Source organism: Anabrus simplex, chromosome 1 (assembly GCF_040414725.1).
Source record: "Anabrus simplex isolate iqAnaSimp1 chromosome 1, ASM4041472v1, whole genome shotgun sequence".
NCBI lineage: Eukaryota > Metazoa > Arthropoda > Insecta > Orthoptera > Tettigoniidae > Anabrus > Anabrus simplex.
In genome coordinates, this window is record NC_090265.1 from 1,479,583,926 (window position 1) to 1,479,598,888 (window position 14,963).

The window sequence follows — 14,963 nt, forward strand, 5'->3', positions numbered from 1 at the left end:
AATCTCTGTAATTTTTCCATGGTAACAAGTTACACTACCCCTATTCTCTTCCATACTTATCAAATTAACTCATTCCAGTCTAACTGCAAGCATAGCCCGTTGTAATGTTTGGCAATTTACTAAAAATCTAGAATGATCTATGCACGCATTCTGGCAGTTATATCATGTTTCTCAATATTTTATGCAATCATAATCCCTCATATCTAGAAAAAGAAAAAAACAGAAAACTTTACTAATATGTAGACATTCTGACATATTTATGCAAATATGAAATGCGTGGGAACATGGCAGTAGACTGTAAAATGAATTCCAATTATAATGAAATTTAAGTTGTTTTGAATTTATATTTGGATGTCAATATATTTATGTTGTTAGGTCAAGTACATCGTGCTGCTGTATGCGACAGTAGACGGTACTCTGTTGCTGTTTATTCTCTTCTTGAAAATCTGTACATATTTTGGAAAAGGATCAAACAGGAGTCCAGGGTTTACAGTGGCTACATAGAGTGCTCAATGCAGTTTGGAAAGATGGTAAGATACCTACTGATTTGATCAAGGGTGTCATTATCCCTCTGTTTAAGAAAGGACATTGCCATAAATGCTTACTTGCAAAATGCTCTAACTACCGGGGATAACACTCCTTTCTCATGGGTTTAAGATTCTTGAGAAAATCTTAGAGAGCAGATTGCGAGTCATCTTAGAGCCACAGTTTGAAGAGAAACAGTATGGCTTCAGGCTAACAGGTCTAAAACAGACCTAATCTTCAGTGTCCATATGTTAATGGAAAAATATTGGGAAAAAGGCAAAGATCTCTTTATGGTTTTCCTTGACATTGAGAAGGCATATGACAGCATTGCAAGAGAGAAGTGATGGGAATGCCTGAGGAAAGAGAATGTGCCAGAGGGACTGGTGAGGAAAGTTCAGATGCTGTATGAAGAACTGTACCAACTGTGTGCGATTGGGTGACAGACATTCATCCTGGTTCAAGACTGAAAGTGGAGTCCTGCAAGGCAGTGCACTATCCCCATTATTGTTTATCACCATCATGGATGACATAATGAAGAACTTCAAGAAAACCTCTGGTGAACTAAATGCAATGCCCTTCGCTGATGATGTTATGATCTGGGGAGAAACTGAAGAACAAGTACAGTCGAGATTTAATGAATGAAAGGTTAAGTTTCAGGAGTTCAATCTCAAGATAAGCAAACTCAAAACAGTAATGATGGCACTAAACAGAGAGGGACGACCAGTGAACATTATGCCAGGAAACCATCCACTAGAAAGTGTGGAAAGCTTTACATACCTCAGCAGTGTAATATCTCGAGATACACTAGCCACAAAGGAGGTTGCTTGTTGTTTTAAGGGGCCTAACATAGAAGGTCATCGGCCCCCACAAAGGATGTGGCAAATAGAGTGCAGAAGAGCTCTCACTTTTACCAGCAAGTACAAACACTCCTCTGGGATCCCAAAGTACCAACAAAATCAAAGCTGGTAATGTTCAATCAGTACTCCATACAAATCTTAACCTATGGTCTTGAAACCTGCACCCACACTGAGAAAGACTCATCAAGGTTGCAGGCATCCAATATGAAGTTCCTTAGATCCACAATTCAAAAAAACCAAACTGGACAAGTTAAGGAATGATGTGGTTAGGAAGGAAGCTGGGATTGAGACATAATTGTTAGATCAGGTCAGCATGTCCAGACTGAGGTGGTTTGGGCATGTAATGATGATGGAGCCAACAACGACAGCATATGTTAACTTGGAGAGACATGTGGCAGGGAAACAGATGGTGGGAAGACCAAGAACCCACTGGATGGACATCGTAAAGATGAACATTGCAGATCGGGGAAGGACGCTGGAGGACATCATAAACAACAGAATATATCTCAATAAGACAGAATGGAAGAGGCTCGCCAACAGTACCTGGGAAACTGGAGCTGTAAAGTGATGATGATGATATCAATATACTTCCATTGTTTCATAAAATTCAATATCGTCTCCACTTTGAGTATCTTCGCTGACATTGCCTTCCGAGCCACTGTCGTCACATAAAAATATATAAATAAAATTTTGTAAGAGCTCCATTTTCGTTGTTGTTGTTGTTGTTGTTATTATTATTATTATTATTATTATTATTATTATTATTATTATTATTATTATTATTATTATTATTATTATTATTGAACAATTATCAGTTTTTACATAATTTTCATTATTGTTATTTTGTAATTGCAGTGCACATGTTACATGATCAAAATAGGGTAAATACACTCAATAACAAAAACCGATGCATCGGGAAGGTGTTGTCCGATTGTAAGGAAATTACATATGCAAAGACATACGCACCGAATATGCAAGTGATTAAAGTTTTGTGTCGAATGAATGAATAGCGGGAGTTCCCGTGCATCTGAACTGTGCATGCATCAGGTGTATATAAGGTGTGATTCTGAAGTGTATGCTCAAAGTAGCTGTTGCATTCGACTGCACTATCTTAACATCGGCTGTGAGAATGCCATGCTGAAGGATTCGTGCTCATTACAAGCAGATGTCAGAGTTTGAAAGAGGTCGTGCGATCGGATTGAAAGAAGCTGGTTGGTCGAATCGAGCTGTCGCTGGACATTTGGGTCGAAGTGATGCGGCGATCAGACGATGCTGGCAAACATGGGTCAGCAACGGCAGGCTTCATCGGACGGCAGTGGTCGACTGAGGGCCACAACAGCATGGGCAGACAGAGTGATTGTCAGAACAGCAATCACAGCACCGAAGTCATCGTTATCAACAATCCAGCGTGTGACCCGCACACGTGTTCACCATGACCATCAACAGACGCCTGAGCGAGAGGAATTTGCGCTCGCACCGCCCATTACGCTGCTTATCACTCACGCCTGTTCACCGTCAAGCCAGATTACAGTGGTGCCGCGCTCGAGCAACGTGGAACTGCACTGACTGTCTTTAGTCACGTGTCCTACAGTGTCCTGACGACAACCGCAGACGTGTTTGGAGACATCCAGGCCAGCATGAGGATCCTGCCTTGACTATCGCATGCCACAAAGCCCCACAACAGGGGATGATGGTCCAGGGTGCCATCTCCTTTGATAGCCGGACCCCTCTGGTAGTCATTCCTGGCACACTGACAGCACAGCGGTATGTTGATGACATTCTACGGCCAGTTGTGTTACCATTCCTTCAGCGATATCCAGGCCTTTCTTTCCAACAGAATAATGGCCGGCTGCACATGGGACATGTTGCTATGAACTGTCTTCAAGCTTGCCCTATCCTTCCTTGGCCAGCTCGGTCGTCGGATCTCTCATGGGAAGGCGATTGCGAACATCCCGGAATATCGCCGATTTAGCCCAATAGTTGGAGACCATTTGGCACAAAATTCCGCAGGACACTATCTGGGAACTTTATCAGTCTATGCCACGTTGAGTGACAGCTTGCATCCCGGCCAGGGGTGGACCAACACCTTATTGACGTCCTCACTTTGTAACCCTCTAACTCTGCAATAAATCATTAGATTGTTCTGCACTTTTGATCGTTTGTTTTTCTATGTCTGTTCCTCACATCCACCAATTTTTATCGCCATCGGACAATTCCTTCCTTGTGTGTCTTTTTTGTTGTACACTGTATAATAGTATTTTAGAAAACTGTACTTGCTTAGTAGACCATCAGATTTTTTATTCACAAAACATTGTATAATAAGTTATATACACAATTTTAAAATCCGAAGTGCTAGCTGACGTGAAAAAAACAACATTTTTCATTACTAGATGCTCAAACAAGCACAAAGAAAAGAATATCTCCTATGGTGGTAAATGATGAGATTCTGCCTGGCTTTCAACTGTTACCCTTTTGATGAGTGGTAATGCCTCCCTTTAACATAGCACTAGATCTAGAGCACTTCCTCCCATTTATGTTATAATCATTAAGTTAGCCCTTCCATTTTCTGGCCACTACCCATTCAAAATATACAACTCTTCAGTACCATATAGTTCTAGTAATGTTTTTTGCCATAGCTACTACACCCTTCATCTTGACTTTCTCTATATTTTAAACTACTATTTCCTCTTCTTCTTTACAATACACTGGTTTTCAGTGTGCAACCCTTACATTAAAGACCCCCATGTGTATATTACCTACAGTACATCTTCATACATATTCCTTAATCTCTTTATTTCAGTTGCCAACTCAAGGAAGAAATCTTTATTCGCCTTCAGGAGGGCTATAGACAAAATTAGAGATGGGTGAAGTTGTTCTTTTTGTGGAACAGTTCCAGTTGTTTCTTTTCCAGAAATATACTATTGCCCCCATCATGCCGGGCTCAGCTCGCCGGTGAGCGAGAGTCTCAGAGGTAGACCATTCGCTTATCGGCTGTGCAGAAAATTTTAAAGGCAGGAATAGATGAAGGACTAGCGACAAATTAAAAGAAGCTAAAATAGGTTTATACATTTATTAAAAACTATCACTCTTCCAATAAACAATTAAATTTACAAAATCTGGGACTAATTCTTGAAAATCTCTTCTCCTCGTGCTATCGTCTATAAGGAATCTTGATCAAATTAAAGCTCAACGAATGTTCTTGTCTGTAATAATAATAATAATAATAATAATAATAGGGATCATTAATTTACTATAAACTGAATTGAAAATCAAAATACTATCTGGTATCACTCTCTCCAATAATGATAATTAAATTCCTTAAATTAAAATATTCCTTCTGGATCTCACTTAATTCTACAAGAAAATGATCATTTTCTTTCCCTTATTAAAATTATTGAAAAATGTTTAATTCAAGAAATTGTGGTTAATAAGTCTTCCTTAGACTTTCCCTTCATCAATCCATTAATTTTTATAATTATTAAGTGACTGAACTTCTCATAATTAATTCTTATTTGATCTCATATCAACCTAAACGTTACTCGCTGTTATGCAATAAGTGACTGTACAATAACTAAAAATTCAGCCTCGTGACATCAATCCACGGACGTTGCCTTCTCTTATTCAATTTATTTTAGTGAATTAGATCCTAATCTACCTTAAATTATAATAAAATCTTCTAAAGATTCATAATTCATCAAATCACGGACACGCGAAAATAACGTAAATCGGTCAAAATTTGATTCGCGCAGTGGAGAACATCATCATAAAACCATTCAAGAAAATTCACAAAACACAGAATATAATCAAATCACACATCACACATTCACACATAGGTACACGACAATATTACAATATTATTTACACGAACACTAACCCATTATTATTAAATTTTGGATTTATTCCAAATTAGGGAAATCATTCTCTAGATGACAATATCATGTATATTCCAGGTATCGATCTAAGACGTGATAGTTGAGGTTATCACTTTTATGCAGAAATTAATTATACAATGATGTTCAAGGGGATCCTTTAAATAGAAATCACTCAAAATAAGCAAGACCGGGCGAGTTGGCCGTGCGCGTAGAGGCGTGCGGCTGTGAGCTTGCATCCGGGAGATAGTAGATTCGAATCCCACTATCGGCAGCCCTGAAAATGGTTTTCCGTGGTTTCCCATTTTCACACCAGGCAAATGCTGGGGCTGTACCTTAATTAAGGCCACGGCCGCTTCCTTCCAACTCCTAGGCCTTTCCTATCCCATCGTCGCCATAAGACCTATCTGTGTCGGTGCGACGTAAAGCCCATAGCAAAAAAAAAAAAAAAAAAAGCAAGTAAAATACCTACAGCACAGGTCAAAATATTAGAATACGCGCTTACGGTACATGAGTTGCGGCATTTATTCTTATTCTCCTACTATATCGTGGCTCTCGATTAATCTGCACTCAAGCTCAAAGAAATCATGTCCAGTGACACATTTCTTCCAAAAATGACTCTAATGGATGCATAAATTATCACACAAAATATAATGTCCATCTGCAAGTCATAATCAAATTAATAGCACAGTAAAATATACGTATAATTCATCATTACTCCGTCCGGAGGATGCCATGTTCCAGGCCTACTTTACATAAAGTGAGCACACGATAATTCTTTCCAAGAACAAACCAACATTAAACCCATGACCTTATTCAAATTTTAGCCCGTAATTAGGTTTAATTATTTTTACTCATTATTATTATTATTATTATTATTATTATTATTATTATATTTATTGACCGTGCCTAATCACACTTGCAAAGCTATCGTACGAAATTATTCAGATGACTCTAAACGAACTAAAGTCCATAGAAATGTCGTATAATCGTAGAATGAAATTTGACACTTAGAAAAACACTAGAACACTGTCCTAATCTGTCTCAATTAATTTTCAAACTATTTCAAAATCATTCAAGATTAACGCGGAGGTCATTTACTTTTATTTCTCCTGCCGTCTTAAATTTTTAGGACAGTTGAGGTCTCTCTCGATGACATTCACTCTTATCTCTAACTAATAGAACCGAATACACATTCATTCCAGAGCACAAACTACCTCCCACCGAGGAAAGAAGAATGAAAAGTCAAACTACTGCTAAACTAATAGAAAATCTAAATGAATAAGGTAAGGCTACGTTTTACAGACATTTTACAGAAAGATAGAAAGATGAATTCTTAAAGAATACTCATGTGGCTGGTGTTAACTGGATTCTGGCTGATGACCTAGTACGTGGTCACATCACCTTCCATCGAACAAAGTCTTGCCCATGTCCGACGCCTTACATAATTAGTGACTCATGGAGGAGATGAAGGTGCACAGGAAACAGTAGGATTCATCTCGGAAAGGGATAGCCATCTTGAAGCGAGCTCGAACCAACGACCTTCCTTCTTCTGAGTTCTCGTAGAAAAGCTGAAACTCATAAAAGTCTTAGCAATAGTCCAGGATACACACGCGATGTTTAATAATTTGGAGATGGACACTTATCTTATGACAGTCATAAATAAATCGTAGAGAAGTTTTTCAAATGCCTGAATTGCAGTTTATTCAGTCCTCAGTGCCTTCTCTAAAGCAAAGTCTCCCAGTAAAGCAAACGACGTCCAGTCTCGACCGTAGCTGCATTCAGAGTAACCCTCAAATCAAGTGTTTAGAAGTAAAAACCCTCTATAAAATTTCCTTTGGAATTACCATAAATTCACTGTCTTAAGACGGAGGTGTGCCTCTTGATTATATCTGATTGGTGGATCTGTTGCATTCCTGTGAAGGTTGTCATTTTTATTGGCTGCCCTAGTTTCACGTCACACGACCTTGCAATTATTGATCGATTATAATCACGCTGCCCGCCCGATCACGTGGCACCCACACACATGTGTCTGAAGGACACCTAACAGGAATTTCACCCTGCTTCCTCGTTCTCTTGGTAGGTTGGGAAAACCGGTTCGCAGGCGGCTTGTTCACGCTAGCACGGGAGTGTAAAATCTCACCCTCCTGGCGATCGAAATAATGTTTCAACTCACTGATGAAATAAATCATTCTCTCTTAATAAATTATTTCCACTTTTGAAGGGGACACTATGTTCCAAATAACAGTCCTGGGTTTAGGAGGTGGGGCAATTAGAAAATATCAATGAACCTCATATTCACGTGTGCTAATTCCAAAATCTTTTCCTCATTGCGAGTTTCATGCTTTGTTTTAATTGGATGTGCTTTAGGGTAGTTGAGCCTAAACAAGGTAAACTGGTATCTGTCTTTATCTAGAAAGTACTAGGAGCAATATGGGTATGATCGCAGGAATTCAGAGCAAATTTAGCTGATGTGATAACATAGAGACTTTTTAGGCAAAGTTGAATCTGAGGAGTAAGAAATCTACATTGAATAATATAAGCCTGTTACACAGTTACCTTTACTCATTAACAGTATTTATACATTATTGTTAAGATATCTTCTAACAACTGTAATTTACAAATTGCTGTAGGTAGCACAACACAAAAAGCCATAAACCATGGTAAAAAATAGTGGTAGTTGACGATGTACATGCTTAAACACGGTGAGAATTAAAAGAACAAAGATTAATAATTAATCAGTATCATGTCGTGGATACTTACTGTGAATTTGCTATCCGCCGAATTGATGGCGAAGACACGTGCTTCTTACATATTCATATTTTGTAGATTCCCTTCTCTGGTTGCTCAGTATCCACTGCTGTTCATTGCACCCAATGACTACTGTAGTTTCAAATAACATCAAAAACAGTGCAGAGAACTAGCACTCAGGTTCTCCCATAGTTGGAACAATCAGTCAACCACTAGTGCTTGCGAGGTTCTTGAACACCTAGACTGTGGCATTGCTAGACCAATCCTGCCGGAGTGCAGGCAATAGGAAACACTGTTATTTCGGAACATGATGTTGCCAGACCAATACTGCTGGAGTGCAGGTGATACGGAACATTTGTTATTTCAGAACAGGATGTTGCTAGACCAATCTCACTGGAGTGCAGGCGATATGGAACACTGTTCATTTTAAGAACAGTTCTGAGTCCAGAACAGTTACAAAATAACTGTTGTCATCTTTTGCCCATCTCTAGACAAAACCAAGACATAAGCTTATTTTTCCCTTCTGATTAGTCTTTATTTTTACCCAAAGTTCTGCTTCTATTGCTGTTTCTATGAGTTTCTCCTGTATTTCCTCCCTTATTAAGGTTAGATTCCACCAGGATATCTCCCTGTATGAGCTCTCCTATGTCTTATCTTGCTATACAATGTATGTTTTAAAACCTTTTACATGCACTTCATATCCTGGTGCAATCCAGCTCTCAACAAAGGTACAAATCTCCATTTTTGGCCATTAATTGTTTCACCTGTTTGTTTCCTATCTTGTTAAAAAATCCATCTGTATCCTTACTTCTTTAATAATAATGTTATTGGCTTTACGTTCCACTAACTACTTTTACGGTTTTTGGAGACACCGAGGTGCCGGAATTTAGTCCCGCAGGAGTTCTTTTACGTGCCAGTAAATCTACCGACACGAGACTGACATATTTGAGTACCTTGAAATACCACCAGACTGAGCCAGGATCGAACCTGCCATGTTTGGGTCAGAAGGCCAGCTCCACATCCGTCTGAGCCACTCAGCCCGGCAGCCGTACTTCTTCCTTACTTCTTATTACCCTCACTTTCTCTTCTAAGATACTGACTTGTGGTGAACTAATCATTTCTTTCTTGCTGAATTTCTAGTCTTTGTTTTAAATCTCTTTGAATAGGTGATAAAACAAACCTTTTAGCATCCTACATTCAGTATCTTCAATACGGATAACAATGATTTTTATCACTTGCAACCATTCCTATTCTGTCGAGCATCCTTTTCACTTTGTTAGCCAATACTCATCATTTAAATGTTTCATCTGGTGTTGGTATGCTAAATTCAATATTTCCCTCCCATCTCCTCTTCTTAATCTTAACCAGTATTTTACTACTTTCCGACCAATATCTGCTTGAATGCTGATACCTTCACATAGTCTTCTAACTCCACTATTAGGTGTACATTCTGGAAGACCCCTTATTATTTTACAGAATTTATTACTTATTACGTACATCTAATTCTTTTGGATCTACTTCAATGCCCCATATTTCTACAGAAAGAGCATGGCCAAGACTTAGCAACTGATATGTGGCATACATATTCTCACCGAGTACTTTTTTTTTTTTTTTTTTTTTTTTTTGCTAGTGGTTTAATGTCGCACTAACACATCAAAGGTTTTTGGTGATGCAAGGATTGGGAAGGTAGTGGCCATGACCTTAATGGAGGTACAGCCCCAGCATTTGCCTGGTGTGAAAATGGTAAAGAATGGAAAACAATCTTCAGGCCTGCCGACTGTAGGATTCAAAATCACCATCTCCCGAATGCAAGCTCACAGCTGTGCGACTCTAACCGCAAAACCAATTTGCTCGCTCACTGAGTACATCATTTGGTGGGAGCTTGGTGAGGATGTGAGACCAATTCTCCATATGGACTCAGAACAGTGCTGGTGTCCATCAGGAGCAGTTTCCTCAGTGCTCACTGATGCATTGAGGATATCTTTACTTATCAATATCATGCCCTAAGCTCAGCTGACCATGTGTTGCATTGTACTTTGGCACCAAAAATATTGATGAATTTTACTGACTCTAGCCTATACTGTATATGCTTTTGAAAACTCCAGGATAGTTTGGACAGAAGGTTGTAATCATGCTCTAGAGACTGCGTGTGACTTATGGCTGGCACTTCAGAAGAAACAAGAAGATATCAGAGAGACATCAGAGTTATAATCATACCCCAGAAAATGGCAGTTATAATAAAGGTCCTCAGATACCGAGTGTTCATCTCTCCCCAAGATGGCAGATTTAATCTTGCCTTAGTCCACTGGTGTTTGGAAGTGTTCAGATATGTTGGCTTTGTGCCAGTAGATTCACTAGCACATAAAAGAACTCCAAAATCTGTAAAAGGTGTCAGTGGGACGTAAAACCAAGAACAATATTATTGGTTATCTCTATGTTTGTAGAGTGGATTTACATCTTGTACTTCTCTCTTGATTCTCTGGGGGTTACATCAACAATTACACCATAAAGTTACTTTTTTTGTTCATGACATTCAGAGGCTCAGAATTGTTATAAAAGGTAAAACTTCATATATCACAATATTAGCAGCAACAGGATTAGCAATAGAATTTGTAGTTTACTTATAAACTTGACATGTACCACTTGTCATTTGTGTGTGTGTCCAACCCTTATCCTGTTTCTCTACGGGTCAGATATGAGGTAGAATGAATTTTCGTAGCAAGTTTTTATGACCGAATTCCCTTCCTGACAACCACCTCATCTGAGGAGTTGATAAGATGAAATGAATAACATGACATGTGATAGTAGGAAGGGAGAGGGTGAAACCTGCTACTAGCACATAGTCTACTCCTGTCAAATAGCACCATGGGGGTGCTGAAAGATTTACGCCCACATCCGACAGAGGAATCCCCATCAGCAGCGTCCGTCGTATATCCTCACCTCATATGAATGCGGTGGTGAAGTTGGAAATTGAATCCAGGCTTTTAGCATGCAGTCTAGTGATTATAAATTGTATACCACCACCTCTCCTACCCTGCTGGTCAACATTCTGACAGTGAATATATTTTCGTCCAATGGGACTCAAACCAACTAACCATGGTGTCAGACCATATAGATTTTACGCCTTACCAATCATGGCCACTTTTCATTTGTATGTTAATTTTGTCTCTTTTTGCCAGTCAGTGAATTTATAACTCTTAGGTTCTTCAGTCTGCCAAAACTAATTTTGAGTAATAAATTTATAAACTACTTGAAAAAGAAAAATGTATGGTAACAGTATTATACTTGAAAAAGAAATAACTTATTTAAATTAGAATGACTTTTTCATTCTTGAAAGAACATCCTCAGATTCTGTTAAATCACACTCAAATATTTAGGAATGTGTAAACATTTATTTATGTTTAAATATTTATGAATTTGAAATCTGGAACTTATCTTAATGAAGTCCTCTTTTCTTTCCATTCAGACGTAGAATGTAATGTGTTTAAAAACCATTGCTCTGTCATTGACGCTAGTCCAGCTGGCTAGCCAGTCCGTTGACCTTTTGCTGCGCCACGCCCCTCGCCCTGGTTGGGTCAATCACATGCTGTATTTTTACTGTTAGGTTTTTTTTCTCTCCTTGTTTGTTTGTTTGTTTGTTTGTTTGTTTGTTTGTTTGTTTGTTTGTTTGTTTTTCAACACATTACATTCTGTGCTTTTTCAAGTATAATACTGTTACCATATATTTTTTTTTTCAGGTAGTTTATAAATTTATTACTCAAAATTAGTTTTGATTGACTGAAGAACCGAACCTGACAGTTATAAATTAACTGAGTCGAAACTGGGGAGTGATGACTTCAGATGTTACAAAGAAAAAAAGAAAAATCAGTGAAATATGATAAGAAATATTATAATCCAGTTGTTGTTATAAAAACAAGTACTGTATTGTCTTACTAAGTTCGTTTTATTAATACATTTCTTACAGATTGCTCTGGATACTTCTTACTGGACCATTTTTAATCACATCACTGTATGGGGCTCTCTGGTCTGGTATTTTGTACTGCAGTACTTCTACAATTATGTGATAGGTGGAAGTTATGTGGGTTCCCTCAGTAAGGTATGTTCATACTGTGTTCAAAGGATACATCAAATTTTTTTATTTGTAATTGTAACTTCCCAAAGTTATTTGATAACATGTTTTATATTCAGCAGATGATTATGATTTTAAAATTGGTGTACCAGAATTGAGTGATGCAGTATGGAAATCATTACATTAATTTCTACTACCAAGGTTGAAAGGTCAGTTATTTCCTATAAAAATAAATTCAGAAGGCTAAAGTTCAAACTGCTGTAGTTGTGTTCTGCAGTCCTGTATTAGCGAAGTTGAGGAAGAAATAGCTTTGAGTTATCTTTTATTAATGGTTGAGGTCATGATTTAAAGAAAATAGTTGAGGAAAGAAACAAAATTTTCATTGATGTCTTAGAGAGATGGAAGATATTGGCATGAATGCAATGAAATGTCCCATTGATTCTCTAAAATCTTTGAGAATCTGCTAAAAATCTTTATCCCTGTTTTAATATCCACTAGTTGCAGGATATTGACAGTATTATGTACAGTTGCTCAAAAGAGAAGAATTAGTACATGGTATTGTATAAGTTCCTCACAGGTACACATTTCTCATTAACAGTTGAACCTATAAATATAATGTTTCTTGTGGATATTCACAGGGTTTGTATCTGCATGAGAAGTGAATTGTATTTTAATAATAATTTTGATAAAATATATGGAATATTAATGAAATGAGATGAAATGAATGACATGACATATGATAGTAGGAAGGGAGACGGTGAAACCCAGTGCCAGCACATAGCCTACTCCTGTTGAATAACACCAGGGGGTCTGCTCAAAGCTTTAAGTCTCCATTCGACGAACGAATCACCATCAACATCATATGCCCTTACCCCATATGAGCACTGTGGAGAGGTTTGGAATTTAATCCAGGCTTTTGGCATGCAATCTAGTGCTATCGAAGGGTAGAGAAACGTCCACTAATGGTACTGAATAGGCGGACCTTTCTCTACTTTTTTTTTTACAGTGCCGAAGTTAGGGCTTGAGGCCCTCTCTTACACTTAACCACATTCTACTCAAAATCTTAAATAAAATACTAAGATACTTAATATAAGGTCTAGTTAAAACAAAAAATTAATAGAAATGGAAACGAATTAAATGAATTACTAACTAAATTAATATAAAACAAATTAATATTAAAAACTCATCAAAATGACTAATCCTCAGGCACGCACACATTCATACTTCAACCATTCAGTCAGCTGTCCTCAGCAGGTAGTCTCGGCAGGCGACCTTAAATCTTGACAAAGAGCTAGTTTCTCTGACCTGAGCTGGCAGAGAATTCCATAGTCTGGCACCGGTCACCACAAATGATCTATTAATTTTATTAGTGCGGTGCACTGGAATAGAAACAAAGGATCTCGAACGTGTATTTAAGTTCTGACATGAGGAGAGAAAGGTGAATTTAGAAGAAATATACAGTGGCTGATTTTCAGCTAACACTCTAAACACCATCGTTAACATGTGTAGCTGCTGTCGTTTATCAGGCTTCAGCCATGAGAGAGCCTGATATATGGGGTGATATAAACATCGTACCCAATATTGTAAATAAATCGCAGACAGGAATTCAGTGCTCATTGAAGTTTAAGTGTTTCTTCTCTCATCATGTCAACTAAAACAACATCACAATAATTAAGAATAGGGAGAACCAGTATCTGTATTAGTTTGGCCTTTAGCTCAAATGGAAATGCATCCTTCTGCCGTTTAAAAGGGTGAAGCACTCCAAAAATATTTTTACGTATTTCTTTAGTGTGATCAGACCAATCAAGTGTTTCATTCATAATTATTCCGAGCTTTTTAACCATTTTACTGTAGGGAATAATGTTACCATTCAGTAGGATAGGCGGGATTGTGACATTGTTTGAGCAGCTCAGTAATTTTCGTGATCCAATTATGATTGCCTGAGATTTTGTGGAGTTTAGTATAAGAGAATTTCGTTGTACATATATACTGAGTCATCGGAGGTCATTGTTAATATCTTGTATTGTTTCATCTGAGTCTGAAGTCTTGCAGTGTCGATAAATTTGTAGATCGTCAGCATAAAGGTGGTGTGTGTTATTTCCTATCACTAATGGTATGTCATTGATATAAATACAGAAAAGTAAGGGCCCTAGAATACTGGCCTGTAGGGCACCACTAAGTTTCATTTTCCATTTAGAGACCTTGTCGTTTATTGTTACATGCTGCTGACAGTTACTGAAATAAGAACTAAAAAACTTAAACGCAGCCAGGTCGAAATTTAGCAATACAGACCATAATGAAATTTGTAACTTATGCAATCTAGTGATTAGAAATTGTACGTATACCATCCCCTCTCCTACCTGCCGGCCATATAATTTGAAATTAAATTAAATATATATGACAGTTGCAGGACCTTAGCTGTAATTTCAAAAGCAAGCAAGATCCTATTGTACATACTTAAAGAGAGGCTTCAAGCTTTCCTTTTTCACAAATCCTTCCTGAACAAGCTGGATTTGTCTGAGGTAAAGGCACACAAGAACAGATATTAAACATCTGTCATTTGATTGGAAAAAAAAGAAGAACCCAGAAAATTTCAACTTCCTGTTATCATCATCATCATCATCATCATCATCATCATCATCATCATCATCATCTTTTGGACTATCGGAAAACCTTTAACTGTGTTCAGTGGGATAAAATGTGGCAAGTGGTGTTGGAAATGGGTGTTCCTGCACATCTGGTTTGGCTGATAAAGGAACTTGTATGAAGCCAACTCGGCTATAATGAAAAACTGTCTGGGAATTTCATGAGCCAGAAAGGTATCTGTAAAGGCTGTTTTCTGTCACCCATGCTCTTCAATATCTATTATGAATACATCATGAGAGCTGCACT

At 37.9% G+C, this 14,963-nt stretch overlaps 1 protein-coding gene across 4 annotated transcripts in view; it reads left to right on the forward strand.

Moving 5' to 3' along the window:
- The window catches only part of ATP8B (ATPase phospholipid transporting 8B), a 940,482-nt gene that overhangs the window by 871,098 nt on the left and 54,421 nt on the right, over nt 1-14,963 (forward strand). For all 4 annotated transcript variants that reach the window (XM_067137969.2, XM_067137971.2, XM_067137970.2 and 1 more), the window contains one exon: nt 11,967-12,098. In XM_067137969.2, the coding sequence (XP_066994070.1) occupies nt 11,967-12,098 (132 nt within the window). The remainder of the gene's footprint in view (nt 1-11,966; nt 12,099-14,963) is intronic.